The sequence below is a fragment of the Homalodisca vitripennis genome, chromosome 6 (genome assembly GCF_021130785.1).
Source record: "Homalodisca vitripennis isolate AUS2020 chromosome 6, UT_GWSS_2.1, whole genome shotgun sequence".
In the NCBI taxonomy this organism is placed as follows: Eukaryota; Metazoa; Arthropoda; class Insecta; order Hemiptera; family Cicadellidae; genus Homalodisca; species Homalodisca vitripennis.
This window is the reverse complement of record NC_060212.1, coordinates 111,763,186-111,789,896: the sequence shown is the minus strand read 5'-3', so window position 1 is coordinate 111,789,896 and position 26,711 is coordinate 111,763,186. Positions and strand designations below refer to the sequence as shown.

Genomic DNA, 26,711 nt, shown 5'->3' with positions numbered 1-26,711 from the left:
TACTTATGTTGATAACACTGCACTTATTAATTTAATGTAAGGTAATGCATACATGGTGTCATGAGACACAATATCAATAATTAAATAATTATGTTAGGCACAAAATAATTGAATTTTGAATTCGAATAGAAAACACAATTTTATATTTCACACAACTAATTTCTACCCAGCAGAGATCACTTCTGGCTGGTTTATACCTTCCAGTTGAACCCACCATTGGGCACAGAAAAAACCGATGTGTCACTTAAATCTGGGCAACCCTATGTATGCCCAGGAGTGGCACATCACTAACCGCAAATATCGAGATTCTGGGGTTCATGGGCAATTCGATAAGTCTAGTCTACTTCAGGAGATGACTGTTGGAGTTGGTGGGGTTCGTTCATTAACTATCAGAAGTTCTTGCTAGCCTCAACAAGGGTGTGCCCCCCTGCCTGCTTTGACTGGAGAGGCTGGTTCACAGCTGGCCTCCCCTTCTTCTGGGGGACATGACTTTGAGATTAGTACCCTAATTCTTCCTCATGGATCTCGATAGGAGGCGGCCTCTACCCCCTAACCTTACCCATCCTGAATATCCTATCACTCCGAAAGCAGTGCTAAGGTTTTTACAGGACTAAGTGCAATTTATAAGCTGTTTGTCCTAAGAGAACAAAAAAAAAACTAATTTTAAGCAAATCCAAACATTGTACTCATATCTATAAAAATATAAATTTTCACTTACCTTCATGTTGCTCTCCTGTGGGAGGGTCTAGATTGTATCCGTAGACAAGCAGAGTCCTGACTGTCTCGCTAGCTGTATCTCTGGAACAATAATACCTGGTTAATGTTGTAACCGGTAGAGACTCAAGAGGTCACATCTTTTCTTACCACACGATAAACTATAGCATTGATCATGTATAATTTAAAAACTTATGTTGAATGATAAATATACGGATCCAAAAGTCAATGGCAATTTTGGAATGTAATAGTTGTAATTTTTGAAAGTTATTTAATAAAATAAAACTGTTTATAAATAAAAATAAATTAAAAGTATACCTGTTTGCTTTCTTAATAGCTTCATCCACCTTGTTATATGGAACCAGGTGGGGACTCCTTAGCATATCCGGGTCCTGAAATCAAATTTAAATATCATAATATAAGTATTCACAAATAAAAAATAAACAATACAATTATAGAATCAACATTAGATTTCATAACAATTTATAATTAACACGTTCACAACTGCTGTCATGTACCTCATCGGGTCCACACAGGCTTTCGAAAGCACGTTGTGCGCCCGATAGGGTACACATTGCTATGCATTTCATTTATGCGTTTTCATTGATTGCCTGTCTAGGTGGATTGTTACATGTGATCCTGCGGTTAAATAAATACCTCAGATTACTGTGTACCCCATCGGGTGCACAATTGCTTAATTTTTCTAGATACCACTTAGAGTACATGGAAAAACATAATGAAATACATTTTTTGTGTAAAATTGTGAAGCCTATATACATTTCTCACTATACTTTTTGACTTTTAATGCAAAAATAGATTACGGATTTTTGCTTTCATTATTGAAAATTTCTATGGCAAATAAAAAAGTCCGGAAATAAGCTGTTGTCATAAATGTGTTAAATTAAATTAAAACAGTGACATTATTTTAACATTAATTTATTTAAAACCGTGGTACAGTGTAATTGAAAAATGCAGTAACAATAGAATGCCAATAGCAGTAACTCAGTGGGTAGAGATCGGGCAGACTCGTTTACTCTTGGTTGGCTACATTGTTACCAATGCTAACTCATGTAGTATTCTATTTGCCTTTTTAATTTTAAAGGTGTACTTTCCATGCAAAAGGCATTTTTATTAATGCACTTAACATTTTTATGGGAAAACGGACCAAACCCATTTGCAAATTTTATTGACCTCCCTAAGAACTGAACCTGTGACCTCTCTTAACTTTACCGTTACACTAAGGTTAAGGTCATACTATCACCTACATAATCAATGTTCTCTATTTTTATATATGTGAGCTCTGTGTCATCTAATCTTGTGAATTATGACAGTTAGTTCCACTTTACAGAAGCAATGCTTTGTCTTCTTTATCCCACTGATTGTTACTGTAATTCTCCATTCGCTAGTTTTTTGTTGAATTTTATTGAAATAACAATTTCGCCGAACAAATTATTACAAACTCCATTCGTTCCCAGGAGGGTTCACTTCTGGCTGGTTTATACCTTCCAGTTGAACCCACAGTGAATACAGCAGAAACCGTTGTGTCACTTAAATCTGGGCAACCTTATGGATATCCCAGGACACATTACTAACCACAAATGTTGAGATTCTGGGGCACAAGGGTAATTCAATAGCTCTAGTCTACTGTGGGAGATGGCTATTGCAGTTGTTGGGGTTTGTTCCCTAAGAGTCAAAGGTTCTTGCCAGCCTAGACATTAGGATGTGCCACCCTCTGCCTGCTTTGACTGGAGAGGCTGATTCAGAGTTGGCTTATCCTTCTTCCTATAAAAAAAACTTCAATCGGGTAATAAATGTATCAGAATTAAAATATAGTTGTTAAAATTTTCCTTGTCAGTAAAGAGCAGCCATTTTATCAATTAAATCATTGCTTCTTGGCTAAGAAAGACTCCAGCCATATATAGTGCAGGTTAATTTGGTTTGCACTTTTTGTCACAACTGTGACAGAAGCCACATACAATTTATCACTCCTACACATATCTCCAAGTATAAAAAAAATATTATCACAACTGGAAAATGTGAGTGCAATGAGTCAAATGGTCATGTCATAATGGTACTTCAAGCCAATTTACACCATTGTATGTAGTGAAAATCAAATATTTAAAATTGTTTAGTTATGTATGCTTACAGAGAGATTTAGAAGGTATGTATGGTTAATCAAGATGGTACGTAACTAACATAAACTTGGGATTTAATTGTGAACCAAAAATTGAGCAATATTGAACTAGTTTGAAGTTTGTTTATGACGATAGAAGGATTGTGGGAGGAAAGAGGATTTTTCCAGACATTTGCCATTGATACAATACAACACACAGGGACTACGTGTCTCTGATGTGTAAACTATGTCAAGAGTTTATTTTGAGCTTCTTCGTTGATGAATTTTTTGGATTTCTTTTGACGAACATGATTCTAGATTTCAGGAGTCAAGTCGGTGACAGTGTAGTGTCGGATTCCAGACTCAACATTTATGTTGAATTAACCCTTCCCACCACTGCTAGGTTATATGAAGTACTGCTCTATTAGTTTATTCATCATTTTAATCTCAGCGATTAATGCTGCTATAACTATTGTTTAAGTGTCTGTTTTAAGAATGTTAAACTACAGCAAAATAAGAACAATGGATAAATGTATCATTTGACATTTTTAACCATTTTGCAACTCTCCTATTTCTACATACACCAAACTTAGAACAGCTGATGATCTATTCTTTTATCGAAGGAAATTCATATAATGATTCCCAAACAGTTGTTTTCTTGCACTCTCCTTCTAAGGTGTACCAGATCTCATCTTTAAAAGTTTTGTGTGTTTACTAAACTCTAGGCTGTCCTAACCTCATTGAGCCCATAGGTCCAATGCTGCTGGATCCTCTCCTTGGCCCACAGATTATGTGTATTTTCAGCCAGCTGATCCACCAGCTCCTCCATCTTAGGGTTAAGAGTGATGGCTGACAGGTCTAGGGGAGCTGGTTTGTAACCGTTACTTTGCATGAACGGTTCATTAGGCAGTCGGATATTTTTGATGCGGGACGGTGGTTTGTCCATGGAAATGTGATATCCTAAGGCGAGTATGGTTCTGAAACAAGAAGCATTGTTTATAATAAACTTTTTTTGGAACAATGACTTACAATCTAACACAACAGCAAACAAGAGGAATTTAGTGAATTTAGTTAAGAATTCATTATTAAAGAGTTTGTTTTCAGGTTAGTCAATGATATAATCTTATTGATAATACCAGAGTGATCTACTGCTTAAGATTCAAACAGACACATAAGGTTTTCTTACTTTTGTCAATAAGTTTCTTTACTCATTCAAATGTCAGTATATACAAGTAAAAATTAGAAAAAAATCGAGATCACTTGTGGAATAACAAAAATAATCATGCATTTTATATTTATAGATGAGTATAGAGTACATCGAAATCTGAATCCCTGTCACAATAAAACAGCTTACTTTAATGTCTGCACTGCAAGTTGAGTATCATATCGTTTCTCTGCCGGCGGCAAGCGTTCAAACTGGATCAAACAAGGGTGGATCTTACGAATATCATCTCTACGCTCTCCGTACATCCATCCAGCCTCGATTTTGTTCATCGCCCACATCTCATGGATGTTCTCCGCCAGCCTGTCTCTTATGTTTTCTATGTAACTGGGCAGGTTGATCTGTAAATTATGAAAGTATTATGAGACAGTCCACTTGAGGAATATAGACCATATATTCTACAATTGTTACTCAGATAATTCCTGACCATTGAGGTGTCAACAGGTGTTGGAACAAAGGCAGTGTCATCCTCGACGTGCCAAGGCCCAGAGAGCACGACTTTGCTGAGGTTGCCGAAGTAGAAGCAAGGGTCGATCGAGAGGACTTGTTGAGGCAGGAGACACTCGACCAGGGGTGAGAACTCGTCTGGTGGGACGTACTTCAGTCTGCCGTGATCTCCTCCCAGTAGAAAGCGACAACTACACATAAAAACATATGTTACCATAACCTCAATATATTTATAACTACCAGAATGCTCTACTTATTTATAAAAAAAGAATGTTCCACTTTTTTTAAGTGAGTAAATTAAGGTAGTCTAACTGAAATAAAGTTCTTATGTACTCATATTGAGTAACTCTTCATATTTTCTTAGTGTTGACATTATCATTTCACCTTTACATGTAGTAATGTTGCATGATCTTAAGAAAAAACTGTGTTTCAGAAAGGTAGGATGGTAAATAGGTAAGGGTAGATGCTTGGCACTCCTTAATTGAAAGTCACATTGATCTCTTAGGACATGAAGCTTAGAAATTGCACCTAGTCCTATAAGGACCTTTGCGCTGCTTCCGGAGTGACAGGATATTCAGGATGGGTAAGGTTAGGAGTAGGGGCCACCTCCTTTCGAGATTCATAAGGAAAAGTTTTGGACACTAATCTCGTCATGTTCCCATGGAAGAAGGGGAAGCCAGCTCTGAACTACTTCAAAAATATCCTTCATTTCAAAACTACACACATGAGTAGATCAATCTTACCTCAGTTTTGAAGAACAACTGATGCAAGGAAAGAACATGCCGTCCAGATTGAAATCCCTGAAGCAGCCTTGAATTGGAATTCCGTTGAATGTGAAAGTCATTATGGGCACTGTCAAGTCCAAAGCCACACCAATTACATCTGCTTTCTTTATGTATGGCTCTACAGAATTTGGCATCACACTTGTTTTGCGGCCACCTATAAAGTAAAAGTTCAGTATAAATTGCTTTGTAAAACTGTTACAAATACATAATGTCAAACTGTGACAGCAAGACTTTACATTTTGAGTTGCACATTGTAACATCAATTGCAAAAAATCATTATAAAATCAGAAACACATTTTTTCATTATAATTATTTTTATGCAAATGTGGTTTATGTTATTTTTAATTGATAAACAAACTATAAATGATGAAAATGTTATTAGATTCACTAAAATCTTTTCAAACAAACTATGTTTTTTAACAAAAAAATACAACAAAAGTTGTATTTCCAGAATGATAATTTTTCCAAAAGATTGAGAATTGTGCATTTTATTACAAGTAACGAGTTACTCACGCCGCTCTCTGGTAAAGAGTTATTATTTCAGTAAAGAATAAGTAAGTGATTACTCGTTCAGTTCATCAACGGATAAGGAAAACATCTTGCCATTTAACACATTTACTACTAGCGTCTCCGATCAGAGACATACCGAACTCATTCCTGGTGCTGCCGTCTCCGATTGGAGACCCTCTGCTATTGTTGTAATTTAAAATATTGTTTAGCATGGCTAGTGAATTTCAATATTTGTTTAGCAGCGAATGTCTTAAAAATAATCTATTTCCTAATACGAATTCGATAAAATGTTACTTGTGTGCAGAACCAGTTACTCATTTCAAGGCGGCCAATTAACATACTTAATCCTTAATCAGCAATAAGGTTCTTACAGCTCACCAAAAGGAACATAGGGTATTCCATAACTGTCATCTACTGAGATATGCTGCACAGACAGTCTGTTTTGGGACAAGTAACAGATTACTTGTTTTTCTTACTTATAATATTTCTACCAAAGTACCCTGTTACACATTATGCACTCAAATAATGTTTGTGAAATTCCAACAACGCAGCTGCACTTGTGAATGTGTTAAAACACTGAATTTTATTAAAAAAAACAAGCTACATGAACACACAGACAATCTTATTTTATTTATAATAAAAATTTAAGTATACATTTTACAATTTGTATAACTTTAGAATAGGAATTTTAAGAAATGCAGCTTGTGCCACTGTGATAAAATCAAAGTAATTATAAATGAGAAAAATGGCCAAATTAAGTTATGACACATTATTCTTTTTTTGAATTAACACATATTTTTGAATGTTAAATTTTTCCATTATCGGTCTAATCATGTACTACATACCAGGTGAATATTTTTGAATATCCAATTATTGAATTAAGAATGGGGAAGGAGAAGTAACATAATTCCTCATTGAAAATTTAAATTCTCTGCTTTTACTGTCAAATACTTACTCCTATGGTGATTTTTGCACTAACATTTAGTTTTCACATAAACTAGAAACAAGTTTATTATCAACAAGAATAATGATGTTACAACAGACCTGACCAAAGGTAAGCTCCATCAAAACCAAAAGAGTAGAGGTCATCTCCAACTCCATTTCCACCCCATTTTTCTCCTCCGCCGGGGTAAGGGATGTATCTATGAAAAATATATTTATTTACATAACAATTTTCATAATTATACAAAATGACGATAGCAGTGGTATGAGTAATAAATGTTACGCAAATGAGATGAGTCATCCATATATATTTTTTTTAATTGCTATGGATTACTGATAGATTGTTTTTATTCAGTGAAAAAAGACTTATTAACATGAAGATTAAAGTACTTGATAAGAATTTAATGAGTTATTACCACGCAATCAAATAAGAATCCAATATTTTATGAACTTGGTATCTAACTCTTAATACAAAAATCTGTGTTCTTTCTCAGTGGATACCTTTTCATGGTATTTATTTGCAGATATAATTCTTTTTGAATCCTGACTTGATTTGTGAGAACACATGTTTGGCTATTTAGTACAGTAGAACTCCAACTATCTGGCCTACAATTATCCGAACTCCAATTATCTGGAATCCAATTATCCGGACCAATTATCCGGACTCCAATTAATCGGACTCCAATTAATCGGACTCCAATTAATCGGACCCTAATTATCCGGATTCTTATAGGAATTGGTTGACCAGAATATGAGTAATTATCAGTGTCTAACTAATTGTCCTTAACAACTGAAACCCCTTTATTTGTGACACATAAAACCCATACACTTGTTGGGAATTAGAATTCATATTGTGGATGTTCTAACAATATTTCACATTAACATTTTTCTTTCTAAAAGCTCAGAATTTGATTGACATTTTATCAAAACACCAATCACTTTTCAAGTGCCTCCAATAGCAAAGCTTGAATAAAAGGTAGAGGGAGAATAACGTGATCCCACGAGCCCACTCATTGTTTTATTATGGTCATTGCATCGCTGTAGCAATGATAAAAATACAGAAATATATAACATTTGAGTGTTGTGATTCTAGTAAGATTATGAAACACTCAACACACTTTAAAACCTAAGAACCATGGCAAGAATGTGATTACCCAGCAGTGTTGGCCCATCCGATTCGCAAGTGAGGTGTCATGTGCGTTGTCTGCTCGATGTGGTCCAGGGTCACCTCAAAGTACCACTTCTGGTACATTGCTGACCCCTCCACTCGGCCAACAAATATGTTGGGTCGGACACTGCGTTATCAACAAAGAGCAAAAATTAACATACTGAATATGTACTTATACATAATGCAGGATATCTAAAGTTTATGATCCAAGAAATTGCAAGATTACTTAATATTATTTGTGACAGTCAAACTAAACAGCCTGCATTATATGAAAAGGTACTGATATGAAAGAAATATATACAATAAAGATTGATACATAAAATAACTATCCGTTATAATCACTCAAGAATGCAATACTCACACACTTAGAACATTTACACATAGAAAAAGCATTTAAAATTGTAACACCACCAATTATATGTTCTGCAAGGACGTAGCCAGCAAAGAGGTTCAAGGGGCCTGGACCCCCAAATTTTAAATTTTTTCAATTACTTTTTTTAGTAAAGGATTATTATTATTTAAATATAAATAATTCAGTATTACTGAATGTACTGCTGAAAGATCATTCTCAACAAAGAAACAGGTCAAGAACTTTTTAAGGAACAAAATGGGGCCCTACACTCTGTCCACTGAGGGAAAATATAAGTTTTCTGGACCTCCCCAAAATATTTTCCTGGCTATGTTCATGATGTTCTGTATCATTAATGAAATACTGCATAAATTTTCCCCTGTCCTTAAGCAGGAAAAGTTATAACTGATTAAAACTATCAAAGAATAAACCACAATATTTAACAATTTTTGTTTGAACTCAGCACAACAGATTTGTCTTGTACTGACCTAGCAACATGATCCACAAGCTGTGTCTGCAACAGGAGGTTCTTGCCCGGCAACAGGAAGTCACAAATGTTGTTCTGTGAACTACGCACGGCTACACCGTTACCAACACACAGAGAGCACAACACATCCAGGACTTTCGGATCCCTTCCATGCTTCTCCAACAATGAGATGATCACTTTTATGTGTTCATCCTGAAACAACGCAGTATTGTTCATAGAATTTTCATGTGAATGAGTAAAAATTTTGAATGAATTTAGATAAAACAAATGTAGGTGTAAATTTTTTAAAGTTTAATTTTCTCATCAACACCTCAGACAATTTTACATGTTAAGAGTACTAATCATTAAAAAAAAAGTATTAAAACTCCTCTTTATAACATCAAAAGGTTGAATTTAATCTAATTATTTTTAATAAAATATATTTTAATGTTTATAATTCAAGACATTTTCTCTGACTACTTCTTTCCTTTGCATGAATGGCTTACACATAAATTAAACTGTATAATTAATAATAATACATGAGAAACTTTGAAATGTTTGTATTAAAGTAGTTACTGTAGACTAAAAAGGTCCAAATATTTCATTTTCAAGCATTTAAACTTTTTTTTCTTCATAGTCTAGGATCCAAGAACAACTCGCATTATAAAAGCACAAAACCTAGTTTTTCTTGAAATCGATAGAGGAACTTTTCCTAAGAATGAAACAGATTATTAGCCACACCATGAGAGGGTATCACAACAGTTAAAATTATGAAATGAACATTTATTTCTCAAATTGTATTTTTCCTAGCTTCATACACTAAAAACTAACAGTCAGACACATGAATAAAAATTAAATCGTCGTCAGACATCTAGATAAAGATGCTATATTCAGGTCTGCATATATACACGTTAATTTTATATTTTTTAAATATTTCTAAGTGGTAGTTTCAAGTTTGTAAAAGAAGGAATTATGTAATATGAGAAAAACTATTGTTTCATATTTTTAACCCTTTTGATACTCTTCCGTTTTGACCTTTACCACAATTAGCATTGCTAATGGTTGATTGTTTTATATGGAAATTTCTCACAATTTTAAGAAAAATCCAATTATGCGTTTATACAAAGCAAATTGGCTCTGGGCTTCTTGACTTTCTCACTAATTTTAGCTTGTTAAATAGAACTGCACTTACAGAATATTATCAAGGGGAAAAAATCTCATTTATAGCAAAACATGGTAGTTTAAATATTTCAATCTTTGAAGTTTATAAGTGTATAAAACGACTAACCCTCATCATGTTGAGGGCCTCAGGGGAGTCGATGAGGACGCAGTGAAGTACGTCCAGCATGCCTGTGCCTTCACTGGAGGCCTGGGAGCCCAGCCGACTGAACAACCAGTTGAGCCGATTGGAGTTTGCGAACTGAGCACAGTTGGTGTGGTTCCCCTTGATTATAGCAGCTGGAACCCAGCAAGTAATCAGTTTTCAGATATGTGAAGTTCTGCAAACTTTTCAAAGGCCAACATTTATGGGTTGTAATAATAATAAATGTGTTTATTTTTCTCATTCAAATACATGTAAATACAGTATACAACAATATACAGCTTGAGAAAAATATACCAAACCTAAAAGAAACAAATCTTGCACTAGGGTGGGAGTCATCATCAGCTTCTTAATTAATAGAAAGAAAAAAAACTAAGCAGCAAACCCAAGTTCTACAATAACAATACAAAAATACAAGCAAATTTAATTGTAAAAAACTTAAATTACCTATAAATCATTAAAGTTACACATGTTAATTATAGAAATCCAACCCATCTTCAATATAAAAACACATCAATAAAGTAAGAACAAAATATATATACTGAACAACTAAATATAAGTTTTCAACACCTTCAACACTTTTACTCAACAACCAAACCTTCAGTTATATTATATATATATATATATAATTTATCCCACTTGGAATTACTTAAAAAACTTATAACTTAAAAACACAAAACATTTGTTAAATAAAGAACAGTTCGGCTTAGGCAATCGTAAATATACTGTTGATTATTGAGTCTAGCAGTATAACTTGAGTTGTCAATAACAGGTCTAGAGTTACCACTTAATACGAGAAAAATTACTAACACTTTAAAAACATATAAATATCTCAATGGTAAAATATAATAAAATATAATTTCTAACAAAAAGTGAAAATGAGTGTTCTCTGCTATTAGCATTTACATATGAATCTTATAATTTTTCTGAAGGACTATTAAACTAGATAAATTTGAAACATATGAATTACACCACAACGACAATCCATACTCCAGCCTAGAACTAATCAAAGAAAAATAAGCCATCTCATTACTGAGGGAGGACAAACTGATTTAAAATGAAAAAATGTGATGACTATTGAGATTTATACTATATTAAAAAAATAATATTCTCTTAATTTTTAAATCACTGCAATTTTGACAAATTAATAACACCTTAATCCTCCGGGGTTAAGAAGAACGCCATTGTTATACGTTACAAAAAGTGTTACACAACGTTTTAAGGCTATCAGATGACACGGTGTGGTGCTGATGAAAAAGCCGACATCGATAATCTTGTTAGTATCCCACTTTCGCCTGTGCTGGTGTGATGTGTGATTGTGATTCTCGAACTTATGACTTGCACATAAGTGCACAGTAAGTGCAGTGACAATGCCTGGACTGGACTAAGCAGCTTTTGGATATGTTTGAACTATTTTCTTTCCCTTCTTTTCTTCATTCTGTTCTTTATTTTTGTATGTATTAAAACCTCCCCCACCTGACGAAAAGGATAGATTCCAATCCTCGAAATGTTGTATACCTTTTGTAACATTTAACGATGGCAAATGTCTGAAATCCTGTTATCCTTTAAAACCTTCCATTGTCAATAACAAACTTCAAACAAAGAATGTTTTAATTTCTGTACAATTAATCTAAGTCAAATATCTGGTTAGCTAAATTAAACTATTTAGCGAATAAAACATACTAACTAATATCATAAAGTATTTTATTATTTTGAAGTAAAAATGATATAACACTACAAATGACATTTTTTAAAGAATTTACTATAAAATCAATTTTATTACTTTACAAATTGAACTTCCGTGGAGTTCAAACATTAAAACAGCTTACCTAACAGCTGATACAAATATCCGGATATGACTTCCCAGCTCTGACCGGACTCGTCTCCAGCCAGGGCAACAAGAAAACCTTGGGATGTGATAACATTGATTTTGTCAATGGCTTCCAGGATAAGGTTGAGAATACCTTCCTCTTGGAACAGATCCTGTCGGTTCCTCAAGGCTCTCAGTCGATTTTGTTTCTCTTCATGTTCTGTAATGTCATACATACATGAATAATACCTGATTTATACACACATCATACAATAATGAATGGATTGCAAATGTTTGAAATTTGTAAATATAAATATTACTGATTCAATAACAATATCTGACGAAAGAATCAACACTGAGTTGAATATTATACACGTCTTTTAATAAATAGGTACTATACCTTGATAGTACAATATGTGATTAATTGTTGATTTATTAATAAAGATTAACTCCAAAGTCATAAGCTTTATAAAAAATAATACTATCAGTTACAGTTTATTAATTTTACAACAGATTTGATTTAATTTTTGGTCACAGTTTGTAAAAACGAATTAAATTATCTAATGTATACAAAAAAATACAACACTTAATTAGAGTTTGGTCTTTCTTGGAATATCTAATAGACAAAACTGTGAGAAAGTGTAACTTTTTTACAACTAAAAAGCCTTCAGAGTTCTTTTGATATAATGAAAACCTATTTATTACAATGTACGAGTCAGGTATTAAAATATTATCTGAATTAGAAAATCACTTTGAAAAGTTGACACTAGGCTTTACTAAAGTAAAAACTGGCATTAGAACTTTACAGCATATGAAATAAGGTTAAGCCTAAGAAGGTTAACCATCCAAGTATATAATACAAGAATTTAGAGTATTCAAGACTCTCCAGAACTTACCCATGTCGTCGGCAGGTTGAGCGAAATAATTGATCAAGTCCTCCAAACACATGACCATCTCGTTAAGATTTACTGTGGCACAGAATAGGGAGTGTCGTCTGTTCATCTGGAGAGTTTCCAGGCCCCTGGACAGACAAATAAGAGTAAGAATTCAACTCTTTACTTAATGGCTCAATCTGAGATTTTTGTACTTACAGTGCAACCTTGTTAAGTTGGACTAGCCGGGACCGCGTCAGATCCGACATAACAAAAATCCGGGTTCAACGTAGAATGTGGAAAAATAAAGAACATGTAAAATAAAAATAAAATATTTGTTTAATGGGGAAAAACACTTAAAATACAATACAGCATATATGCAGTTTAATTTTTCTGAAAGAATTTTTTAAATTTGAGTTGCGTCAGATTTAAATGCCATTTTCATGCCGTGTGGTCACGCATCCTTTTCAACATGAGAAGCTTGGCCAGTTTTGTCTCTTCTTGTTACTCGAAATAACCCATTAACTCGCCCAAATGAGATGCTGCGACTGCATGGCTTGAAACTGCGATATTTTCAGTGTTTTCTTTGTCAGTATCCTCCCTGTTATTGGCATCATCATCGCAACAAGTCAAAATACATGTAATTATTGAGTTTTATGAACAGTATACTGATAAAGACATCTTTCCAACGCTCAGCAGTCTGGGTGGATGACAAAAAGTAAATTTTCTGAACTGATACTTGATACTTGATGTCTTCGTCTTTGACTGATAAAACCAGATAGACTGTGTCAATTTTGTTTAAAACTGTTTGCAATTTGTTCAGAACAATTTTGTCAAGTATTTAAAACTATATACACTATTTACAAAGGTTTATGGTGGCAGGACTAGAACAGTGGGTCATCTTCAAGTTCCTTGAGTGCATATATAGGCCTACTTGTAAGTCTGGACCATATGGCTTCCTTGAACTTAATAGTGTTCATATTTCTGATGCTTTCCGGTAGGCTGTTGTATAGTTTGACAGCTGCTATTGGAAAACTGTTCAACGATTTTGAAAGTCTACATTTAAGGGTGTTTAGGTCTTTTGCATGGTGGGTGTTGTAGCCATGGACATCTTGTCTTCTCCCAAACAGTGATTCATTCTCCTTTATGTATATAAGCGAGTTCATTACATATTGGCCTTGAACCGTTAATACCTTGAGGCGTTTGAAAATAGGCCTACAATGCTAAAGATGGTCTGAAGATGTAATGATGCTGCGGATCTGCCCCACTTTGGCTGCGTCAATTTGCTGCGTATCGGTTTTTTAGTGTTGTTGACGCCCCATGTAGTTGTGCGCCATTTTGTTACGAGTCCCACGTTGCTGTACCATTTTGCTCCGGATGGCGTTGGTCGCCATCTTGCTCAAAATCTGCCCAAAGCTAGCTGCGTCCCCTTGGTACTGCTTGAAACTCTGCCACCTTCCAGATAAACAGTTTGCTGTCCCAATCCTCTCCCAATCACTATTCAAAATGTGTTCCCTCTCATTGGTTATGTAAATTACTTCGTGTTGGCTAACTCATACTATTCCAAGTTAATACCAAATTACTATCAAATTTGAATGTCTGTGGTGTTGTCACCAACAACAAGTCTATATCTATCTCAGGTTTTTAAATAGGTTGAGTAGTGTTTAAAAAATTCAATATCACTTCATTAAAGTTCCTATCACACTTCTTTATAAATGGGATACTCAAATAAAAGTCAAACTAAATGACCTTGACGTTAATTTATTCCATATTACACTGTCCATACATATATAATTCCACTCACCTTGCTTTTATAACTTAAGAATCTAACATAATATCCCATCCTTCATTAAAATTTCAATACACCATAATACAGTTTCCTATTAATTTCATCACTACTGTCCCAGAAGGATCTACATGAACACAACCTCCTTGCTTCAAGTCTAGAAAGAGAAGAAGGAATCTCTGTATAAAACTACACATACCGATTCAAAACAATACTCATCCCCTCTCCCGTTCAAATCAGCGTCTTCACGATTAAATATAATTTGATTCTTTTCTTATAATTGTCGAAATTTATCACGTTCACTATAATTAATCAATTTAAGTCTTTCTATTTTCTTTTTATTATTTTTTTAAAGCTTTTTATTTACATTCTTAGCAACATGTGCTTTATGACGTCATCAATATACAAGTCATTTATCCCACAATTGGCTTTTCTGCGTAATTCTATTTAGTACTTTTGTAAAACACGAATTTTGGTTATGTTTACTTCATTTTAATTAATTAAATCTTTTCCCGTATAAAGTTTAATATATTTCTTCGTTATTAATTAAATAAATCTCAATTCCGACGACATGTGATTCACTGACGTCACAGTCTGCCAATTCCCCGCGAGTATTCAAATGTCGTAATTTGACCTGTTACAATGATGCGTAGCGCCTTCTTTTGGAGAACAAGTATTCTGCTGCATGCTGATGCATGGCCCCAGAGCAGAATACCATAGGCTAGGTGGCTGTGAAAAAGTGCGTGGTACACCGTTACCAGGCACCACTCTGGTACCACGTTTCTCAGTTTTCTCAGCAAGAAGATAACCCTGGAGAGTTTTGTGCAGACTTTGTCTATGTGGCAATTCCAATTTAACTTCGGGTCCAGCCAGAAACCGAGTAATTTAACGGCCTCATCACAGTCCTCTATGACATCTCCATTTTTTAGAGTACAGAATACCAGTTGTGTTTTTTCTTCGTTTAATTTTAGTTTGTTTGTGGTGAACCACCTCTTGGCATCTGCTAACAAGTCCTCGGCTTCCTGAAGCACGGAGTGTATCAGCTTTCCTCTGGACAGGAGCGTAGTGTCATCTGCAAACAGCACTGCCCTGCCTCCCAGTCTTAAATCATTCACAAGAATTAAGAAGAGCAAAGGTCCCAGGATGAAACCTTGTGGCACTCCATGCATGACTTCTCTACTTCCTGAAGTAGCCCCACCAAGCGATACCCTCTGTTGTCTATTTTCGAGATAGCTGGAAATAGTTTTGTGAACTGTTCCTTCGATCCCATAGGAATTTAGCTTGCTAAGTAGTATCTTATGCGGCACACAATCGAATGCTCGGCTCAGATCACATAGCACAAGAGCCATTGATTCGCCAGCCTCGAAAGCTTCTATTATCTTTGATGCTATGGATAATAAGGCAGTGGTTGTAGAACGCCCACTTCTGAAGCCATGTTGGGTGTTGCTGAGCAAATTGTTGGACTCAAAAAAATCAACCAACTGTTTTTTCATTATTGACTCCATGACCTTAGACACCACTGGCAGAACTGAAACTGGCCTGTAATTCACCAGTTCCTCAGGATTTCCTTTCTTGTAGATGGGGACTGTGCGTGCAATCTTCAAAGCATCTGGAAAGATACCTCGACTAAGACACTTGTTTATTACTACTGATAGAGGGTTTGCTACTTCATGGATCACCGCTTTCAAAACAAAGCAAGGAACACCATAGATATCCGGGCTTCTAGAGTTCTTTAGCCTATTTACTATTTTTATAATATCTAGTGGCCGCACCTCTAACCAGTGGTCTAATATAGGCTTAGGCCTATTCGCAATATACAGAGGGTTAAAGTCCATCTCTGGAAGGTTTGTCACTATCTCTTCAACAGCCTCTATAAAGAAATTGTTTATGTTGTCGGGACTTTCTGAGCAGGAAGCATATGGCTTCTTGGGTCTGTGTAAGTTTATAATATCCCAGGCCGCTTTACACATGTTAGAGGATGACCTGATGGTGTGGACGTTGAAGGCCTTCTTAGCTTCTGTTACTTCCAGTCTGTACTGTTTATTTGTTTTACAATATAATGCATAGTACTCATCACGGTCTTTTGGTGAGACTGCTGATTTATAATGATCATTTAGAAGAACTACTAAGTTTTTAAGCCTGCGCAAGTCTGCCGTATACCAAGATTTATCTTTAAAATGACATTGAGTTCCGTTTTCTGGATTTTTTTTAAAAGGTTTTAATGGAAAAAGTATGTCAAAATTGTAATTAAAGGTTTGAAGAAATCTATCAAAGGAGTGCTCAGATAAATAGTGATCACCCAATTCAATTGGCCAGTTTATGTTTTTTAGAGCCCTCCTTAGTAAAGGCAGCTGTTCATCCTTGATGACGCGCTTTGTAAAACTATACCTATCATGCCATGAAACTTCTTTGTGTTTACCATTTCCCAAGCTTGACTTTATTGTCATAATAACTGCACTATGGTCCGCAATCATAGGTTCAATGACTTCCACCTTATAATCCCAAGAATCAAAATTTGTAGCCATGGAATCTAGGCACGCTGGGCCTCTTGTGGGTAGTCTGTTTGAAATGTATAGGCCATGACTAATGAGCATGTTTGTAAAAATGTTCTCTTCCCGTGATTTTTCTTCCATGTGTACATTAAAGTCACCACAGACCACAAGTTTTTTCTTATTTCGAGAAAGAAAAGTAAAACATTTGTCCAGAAGTTGGATAAACTCTTCAAAATCACCATCAGGAGAGCGGTAGATCGACATAATGATCATTTGAGAGTCCAAGAGCTCAATAGCGGCAATTTCTAAAGTTAGTTCTTTACAAAATTGTTCAAGGTTAAGTTTTTTATATCTAAGATTATTTTTAACATAAACTGCTGTGCCTCCATTTTTATGTTCCTGTCTACAATAGGCATCCGCCAAAATTAAATCTTCAATTTGGGTGTACACATCAATTTCATCTTTAACTAGCCAATGCTCTGAAATGCACAGTATATTTGGTCTAGTTTCCAATATAAAGAAAGATAGAACCTCCATTTTTGTCCTTAAACATTGAACATTTATTGAGGCTATTACCTTGTCTGAGCTATAATTTTTCATAGGCTTTTTTAACTTAGGCCTATATCTAGTTGTTTGGTTAACTGTTTGGTGTTAACTGATCCAGGTTACCCGGAGATCTGACATAAAGGGGTCCGACTTAACAACGTTGCACTGTAACAGGATTTTTCAGTCATTCGCCATTGTTCAGTGAGACAAGAAATCAGTAATACAATGATTGACACAATGTTATTGACTTGTTGTATCACTGAACAATGGCATAAGTCTGAAAAAAATGTTGTAATTTATCATTCGTACAATAGCCAGTTATCTTAGTTTAATCTAAAAATGTATTTACCATTTCACCCAGAGGTTGGTTGTATAATTGAAGTCATGCATTAATGATCTAATTTGTTATTACATTTAACATTATTTTTTGGTCGAGTTAGAGCTAATTTCAATTAAAACAATACTATAAAACCTACATAATCACTAACCCCACATCTATTTAGGACTGTGTGAATAAAATTGTTGATTTTATAGTAGTTTATGTAACTTTCACATTATAAAAACTGATATGCATTTGAATGCATGAACTGAAATAGAATGAGACAATCTACTTCAACCATTTTAACTACTCAAGCAAAATTTATTTTTATAACGTCCATAATACTACAAAAGTCAAAGGAGACTGTCGTACTGAATGAACTTGGTGAAGAGTGAAGAGCACTTCCGGATCACTCTGGCTGTTCTGGACTCTTCCTCCTGACTCCTGCTGAAGTCAAGGCCATCGTCCATCTTTCCTTCCTCATGAAGTACTGCCTGCTTTTCTTCCACTTTTCCAACACCCTTCTTCTTTGTCTCGTATGACTGCAAGAATAGGATATAGATATAAATATACAATAATAAACCTTTTAACACTTTTTATAGAATTTATTTGTACAATATACATTTTGAACTCAACGAATTCATGATTAGGTACTAGTTAAGGTAAATGAAGTAAATAAATAATTGAAACCAAATTGTCATATGTTTTTAACTACCTTGGTGGCTAAATTTTTGTATTTAATTTTATATGTGATCAATTTATATTGTTTAAAAGTCTATCGAATAATAAACTTTTTGTTAGAAAATCTTTGACATTAGGATTAATTTTGGCACTTTCGTACATTTCAAAATGTTCTAAAATTGATACACTGGATATAACTAATTACATTAAATACAAACTCTTCGACTAATACACTAGCCATCCAACACAATTTTACTTACTAGTTTCAATAAGTGTTTCAATATAAGGTACTTTCTGATTAAACGCAGATCACCCATTCAAAGCACACTGTGGCCGTTTTAGGAAAATGTACAGTAAATATTGTAGAACATAATTTTTCTCCACTTTACGATAGTTATCAACATCAGGAAAATTATGTCTGACCGGTGGCACATAGTCAAAGTCAAGATCATTTGCCCACTCTGCGGCCTGAGGTCTTGAGGTAAAAACTGCAAATGGTGATAAAGCTATGAATCTTACAATTGCGTCAGGAGTTTAAAAACAGTCATACTTCTGCGGCCAGGCAGAAGTTTTTGAGATGCTAAAAACTCGAATGGGATAAATTTCTCCACCCCATCGTTAAGAACTATACAGATTTTACCTCATTATAAACCTTGACTGGAGATTTTCTCTTCCAAAAAAGATAATGAATGAAACTACGCATTTCGCGGAACAAGAAACAAGAAATACACGTGCTAATAAATCCTACGGTGTAGTATTAACTTTGAAGGTCTATTCAGCATAGGTTACTTTTGACAACATTAAAATTGCATCCAGTCGTTTGTTTGGAACACACTGATAATGTCTTATAGCTCAACAATATATCGGGGAAAGATTTCCGAGCCCCTGTTTTTAAAAGATATTTTATACCTCCTAAACTACCCAGTGTGTCAGCCATTTCTGAAATAGTAAGGTGCAACTGTTTAACATTGTTGCCAGTTTTACATGTATGGAAAATTAATAATATGTCTCAATATCTGTTACAATAACATCTGTTATTACAGCTGTAAACAAATACACATATATTTGACTTTATTGATCTTTTTTGCAGATAACATGTAAATCGGGCAGATGACCATAGCCACGTCATAGTGGGATCAGCTGGTAGTCAGCAGCAATATGGCAACATTGCCTCAAATGACTTCGGGGTATTATGGTACAGGCTGTTCAAGTGAAAACTAACAAAGTTTTTACAAGAAAAGCAAAGTTTGAAACTAGTGAGCAGACTCTGTAATACAAGTAGCATTGTGTAAGTTTAATGTGAACAGATTGAATGGACTGATATACATAATTTTCTCGTAATTTTAATAACGAAGAAACAAGATGATGCTTGTAGTGTTGCGGATTGTTATATTTAGATAATTCATCAATTCTGAGCAACATATCCTTTAGTTACATAATTGTTGTACATTTTAGGGTGTTTATAATTAATATTAAGTTTATAGAATTGAAATGTTTTATATTTGTTTAGCGAACCAATTTAAAACAAATGGTATTTCGCAAATAACAGAGTAAGGGTTGTGCAAAGACTTTTATTCACAATGGTGATGATACTCGCCTAACTTCTAATCCTAAAGGACATTTCACAGAATGCAGTACCTTGGATGTGAGCCAGAGACCTGTTTCCGAGTGCTGCACCAACACTGTGCTGTCACCATACTTGATAATGGGAGCACCGATCACTTCAAGGTCTTTATCCTCAAGTACCACTTTCTGGTCATCCTTCTCTTGGCGCAGGCAAAATGTTGACAGGGCTGTTGTGGCTTCATCTCTAAAAATAATCACATACATCATTAATACATTAATGTTATTCTGAGGATACAATGAAACTTCTAAAAAAATGATTTTAAGAAATATGAATAATAAATAGAAGTATTATTGTTCCTTTCATAACAGGCTTCTCAAGGACAAATAAACTGAGGGCTGGCGCTTATTGCAGGTTTTGTACATGTAGAAGCACTTATGGTTCATATGAAATACACTTTGGATGCTATAGTTGAATTTAAATGGTTACCAATTTAAAAGATTCTAAACATATATTGGTCTGAGATGGCTACTTCGGTAAAAAAAAGTGCGTTCTTACAGCCTTAGCAATCTAATTTTGCCAAAAGAGGTAAAATGAAAAATTCCGTCTTACATCAGGATAAAAATTGGTGCCAATTTTTTTCTGCTGTATATTAAGTTGTTCTCTAGATAATGAGTGAAAAAACATTTGGACATACACAAACACACAGACATGAACTATTTTAAGTGACAGATTTGCTCAGTTTATACAAAAATACACCTTAATAACCATGAATAATAACCATGGTAGAAAAACTTGAAATAATATATTAATAGTAGATAGCTGATAAAACGTCATACTAAATCTATCTTCAGTATTGTTTATTAGTTTTTCAATAGAAGTTTATACTTCTTGGAGACCAAAGACCTCCGTAGCAGATAATGAACTGACCTAGTGACCAACGTGAGTTCGTTGCTCTCGTTGACCCCTAGATAACGGCCGGTGGTCAAGTGTCTTATCCTCATGGGGTGGTACCAGTTGATGAAGCCACCGGCCCACTTGGTGCGGGCCAGTTCCAGTCTCCACAGTGAACGAGCCTGACTCATCACACTGCCTCCCTCGTAGACCACCAGGCTGTAACAGTAAACTATAGTAGTCACCTGGCTGAGCATTAGCTGACAAATCATCACTCCCAATGGTGTGGTACTATTTGAAAAAATCACTGCAGTTTGAACTAGCCTGACTCATCACACTTACTCTTCTTTAAATCACAACCTGTTTTGCTGATGAATAAAGCTGCTTGATTACAAATTATTAATTTCATAACTAAAATCGTGAGTGAATTTAGTTTCAAACGTGACAGTTATATAAAATAAAAAGTTGATTTTTTATAGTGACTATACAAAGATACTGTAACTATACAGTGACTTTAACAAATACGTCATATGTAATAAAATGCAAAAAAATAAAGGAGCACTATTATTAATTTTTAATTGTTAAAAGCTTTTATTCTTGATTTTTACAAATATAAAACCCCAACAAATTTAGTTTTACCTTTAAGGGAGAAACATCCTACATTTCCCCAATTTCGAGAGGGGGTCTATTCTGTATACTTGTTCTATGTGACTAGAAGTATACATATTCATATTTTGAAATAGTATTTGTAAAATCCTATCAATGGAGTGTTTCTGTGAAGTCCTAAAGAATGTGATAGAGCCACAAAAAGCAACAACCGTAAAAGTCAACCAAACATATGTATATTCTAGGTAATAGTTTAAGTGATAGTTCTAAATAAAAAAAATCTTCTAGTTAACTTCTATAATTCTCAGGCAATAATATTTCTTTCATATCATTTACATTCTATCTGTGAATAAATGTACTCAAAATAAAATGTATCAGTAATTTTAAAAATGTTATTCATGTTACATATTTATAAATCATGAAAGTTATTACCTAGGGCTCTCGTGGTTGCATATATATATATTATTTAACTAATAAGCATTTAAAATTTATTTTTAATTATAAGAGTAATTATTTAAAAACATTTTAAATTTAGATTTTTCTGAGGAATATTAACAGTCACCAACATAATAATCTGTGTTTGCATGGAGTTACACAAAACGTACATGAATAAATAACCTAAGGAATCGGATATGCGAAAGAATAATTAACAACACTCTCGGAGAATAAGACAGAATGAAGTCAGCTGACTTACTTTTGTCCCGGAGACTCATTCCAACTTGAGGGTATCGTAAGGCACTCGTCACCACCGTGGAAGAAACGTAAAACATCTCCACCGAATACAAAACCTGAAATTATTTAATATTTTATGTAGACTTTTTAAAGGATTTGCTTTGAGCAATTTTAACTAAAACTGATATATTACAGACATTTTAGGTAATAACAAGTTAACAACCTCAATTAATTCACAATTTTTAAAGTGTAAGTAATTATATTCAAACTATTTCCTAATGTCTATGCTACAGTAATTAATAACTATAGAATCATCAAGTTTGGCTTGATCTGGCTTAATTTAAGTGGTTTTAAGGTCTACTGTAAAAATCAATTATTCATATTTATAAATTTCCGAATTAAAACAAAATCTTGTTCAACTAAATTGATAGGACCAAAGAAATTCAGTTGAGCCGACCGTAAAGAAACAATCTTGAGATTAACCCATTAGAACTATGTTAAACTATAAACACAGTTACACTCTTAGTTTTAGTGAAAAGAAAATATGGGATATATTTTATTTAAAAAATATGATTAATAAGTACTTTTTTATTTTACAAAGTGTATACTTTCTGGTAACAAATTTTAATAACGAATAAAAATAAGTATATATAAAAATAAATTTGCAAGAAAAAGTTATTTCAGAATGTTTTTTCAATGTTTGTAATCAATTATTATAAATTAATTACTTAAAAAAATTAAGCAATCATGTTCCAGATGGGGTACACAATAGTTTGAAGCGTGGGATCAAATTTGACAAACCACCAAGACAGGTAAACAATAAAAGCGCAATAAGGAAATGCATAGCAATGTGTACACGTTATCGTGACCGTGTTAAAATGAAACAACTCTCATAATATTCTAAAGTTCAAAATAAATGTTTGAGGTTTAATTCATAACATCCAAGAGTGACTACATGGAAACAGTAGTATGCAGAGTATTCACAATGTAATATGCTACTATCAATTTAAAATATTGGCTAATAATGGTTAACATTGTGTTGTTATGGGGTTAAAATCAAGATGACCACAAGTACAGCTGAATCTTAAACATCACAATTCGGTTGATACTGGATAGCATAAAACATCACACTTATGTATGGGGTGAACCTGCAGATCCAAGATACTACAGTTTATATACATTGAGCTTTGTTTTATCCTCAATTTTCATCATACGGGTTATATATTTATGTAAGTTAAACATATAATTTTGTTTAAATCAGTGCTGTTATCTTAGGATATTAGGTATATTGGATTTTGGTTAACTTATACTTTAGTGTATTTCTTAAAGCTAGCGTGTGTTTTACAAAAATTAATTTTTTGGGATTTACCGTCAGTTATGGAAATGAAATGTTAATATTGGGTGATTAAAAAAGAGCGCTGGTTTTGAAAAAGCCGGTAAATTTTATTTTATTGGTTGGCAACAATGTTTGACCTTGATTTTATTTCTGACTACATTCCGATTGTTGACGCAGCTGATATCTCTCTCATTAGTGCATTCTGTGTCGAACCATGGAGAAGTTTACTTGTGCGCAACGAATGTTAATAGTGAAAACGTTTTATCAGAGTGGAGAGTTATGCGGCTACTGTTAGGCGACTTCGCGGTACTCTAGGACGTAATGAAGCACCGAATGAATCAACAGTTCGCAGACTCATGAAAAAGTATCAAGAAACGGGTTCAACAGTCGACCTCAAAAGTTGTGGTCGTCGTCGTTGTGCCCGAACTGAACAGAACATTGAGGTGGTTCGTGACAGTGTGGCTGTTAGCCCAGCGAAATGAATTCGTCGCCGTTCTCAACAATAGAGTTTAAGATGTTCTTCTGTACGGATAATTCTTCGGAGCGATCTCAAATATCATCCCTATAAAATTCACCACCAGAAGAGACGACAGTTTGTTGATTGGGTATTGAGAAATTGGGCAGAAGGAAGAAAACTTCGCAATGAATATCATCTTCAGTGATGAAGGCACTTCCAGTTGAATGGAATTATTCATAAACAGAACTGCCGTATCTGGGGTTGAGAAAACCCTCGCATGATTAACGAAAGGGAAATGTATCCACAACGAGTGACAGATTGGTGAGGCTTTTGGTCGGGCGGCGTCATCGGCCCTTCATTTTTTGAAGATCAGGAAGGGCAAGCTGTGACAGTGAATGGAGACCGATACCGTACGATGATTAGGGAGTTTTTGTGGCCTCATTTGGATAACATAGACATTGACCAGTTGTGGTTTCAGCAGCATGGTGCCACCTGCCACGCTGCCCATGAAACAATTGTGTTGCTCCGTGACCGCTTTCAGGATCGCGTCATTTCTCGTAATTCCGACCATCAATGGCACCAAGGTCGTGTGACTTAACACCTTGTGACTTTCATCTTTGGGGTTATCTAAAGTCGTTAGCTTATGCCAATAAACCCCGAACCATCAATGAGTTGAAGGAGGAAATTCGACGGGTTGTCGGACAAATTGAAGTGGAAACTTGTCGTGCAGTCATGGCTAATTTCATGGGCAGAGTTGTTGTGTGCCGGCGTAGCTGAGGAGGACACATATGCAAGACATTATTTTTCATACATGAAATCGGAAGGTTAGATGAACATAATTATGTATTTGATTTCAGATTTTCATTAAAATAAGTCTCTTAATTTGATATATCAAAACCGGCGCTCTTTTTGAATCACCCTTTATATTACAACAATAAACAGTTTATATTTCATTTCATTATGTTATAAATTATGAAACTCTAAATGCCCCACAATATGGAGAGAGAGAGAATAGAGTAGATATTAGTAGACAAGATGATATAGTGACTTTAGTTTATGTTGCTGCATTGTATTATTCAAAGTAGAAATTACATATTAAAATGTCGTTACAAGATCCCACAGCAAAATTCCACTAAAATTCCTAATCTAAGTCAAATTTCCGTTAATATTTTCTTCGTTTTACCTCCACTTCCTGATTTTGGTCAAATAAGTCTGCATTCATGGTCTTTGGTATGATAATGATCGAACATTAAGTTAATGTGGAAACATTTTGCTAACAGACATGTGATGCTGGATTATCGTTTTTTACTGATGTGACCAATTAGCTAACTGGTATATGATGGTGGTTTAATAAGTCTGGTAAAAATAGAATAAAATATTATTTTAAAGGCAAAAACTCACTTTATTTCTTGATAGTCTCCTTGCAAGGCTATACATTTGGTCTAGCAAGTTTCCAATTGTTCAACCCATCAGCAAAGTAGGTTTTTTAAAACTGTGCAAAATAGCCTGTCAACGACGGACACTTCCTCATTTGATGAACATTTCTTCCTACCAAGCCGAATTTTGGGAATAAGAAGAAGTCACTCAGAGACAAGTCTGGTGAATAGGGTAGGTGAGGAACCAATTCGAATCCTCCTTGCTTCATCTTCATTGCTTCTCCGATCACGTTTAAACTCATTGATCCAAAAGTAAATGGTCTTTAATGTTGGTGCAGAAGCTATATGGACTTTATCCAACTCTGGATTTGATCTTTGCAGCTGTCCAATCCTTCAAATGAAAATGTTTAATGACCACGTGAAATTCGTTTTTCGCTATCCTAAGGAACTAACTATGCATTTACTTCTTCAGCTGGCTTCCACAACCAACTAATAACAGCTGCATTACGAAACTTGCTGTAATATCCATGAAATATCAGGATTACCAACAACAGTGTAGGTTCCAAAAATTGCCCGCTCATTCATACAAATTTACCAGACTTATCAAACTGCCCTTGTATATTTACTTTATTAATTTTAACCTGCGATTCTGTTTGTCATTCAATATGTTTTTTTAGTTTATGTGTTATAGTGGAAGAATAAGTCAGCGGAAAATTGCTAACGCTGCATGTAGTCATTGTAGAGCATGAAATGTTTATATTTGCAATGTTGAAGAATTCAGAAATGTTATTTCTATGTACAAATCAATATGTGCTTTAAACATTAAACTAACTCTTAAACTTACTCATTTTTTGAAAGGATTGCTTAAATTTTATCGTTACTATAGCCATTCATACAGCTTGCAAGCAAATACCATAGGGCATGTAATGGTAAGTGTTCAGTTTAAATGCACTTACCAACATACTTCATCCTGCTGATACCGGTGCCGTAGGGTTGTACAGACCAGTGTGTCACGTGGAAGGAAGCATTCACAACCGACAAGTCGTTTTCCTTTGTGGTGTGCTGAAGAACAGGTACATAAAAATACCAATGAAAAAGAGTTGTACTACTGAATACTAAACAGACATAGTAAGAAATACACAGACGAGTCTTCACCTCATAATAATAATAACTAAAGTTATTTGTAGTTACTAGATTTAACAAAGCCAGAAAATTAGAAATTAACTTTTTAAAGTTACTAATTGAACAGTATTATTTAAAATT

General features: G+C 34.5%; 1 protein-coding gene across 1 annotated transcript in view; it reads right to left on the bottom strand.

Moving 5' to 3' along the window:
• The window catches only part of LOC124365519 (ryanodine receptor-like), a 310,046-nt gene that overhangs the window by 113,089 nt on the left and 170,246 nt on the right, over positions 1 to 26,711 (bottom strand). Inside the window, 17 exon segments of the mRNA XM_046821504.1 lie at positions 719 to 798; positions 1,033 to 1,106; positions 3,564 to 3,804; positions 4,182 to 4,390; positions 4,477 to 4,687; positions 5,240 to 5,435; positions 6,836 to 6,933; positions 7,888 to 8,028; positions 8,739 to 8,929; positions 10,005 to 10,174; positions 11,867 to 12,067; positions 12,744 to 12,868; positions 18,235 to 18,404; positions 20,182 to 20,353; positions 21,038 to 21,220; positions 22,302 to 22,395; positions 26,405 to 26,510. Of these exon segments, the coding sequence (XP_046677460.1) occupies positions 719 to 798; positions 1,033 to 1,106; positions 3,564 to 3,804; positions 4,182 to 4,390; positions 4,477 to 4,687; positions 5,240 to 5,435; positions 6,836 to 6,933; positions 7,888 to 8,028; positions 8,739 to 8,929; positions 10,005 to 10,174; positions 11,867 to 12,067; positions 12,744 to 12,868; positions 18,235 to 18,404; positions 20,182 to 20,353; positions 21,038 to 21,220; positions 22,302 to 22,395; positions 26,405 to 26,510 (2,662 nt within the window).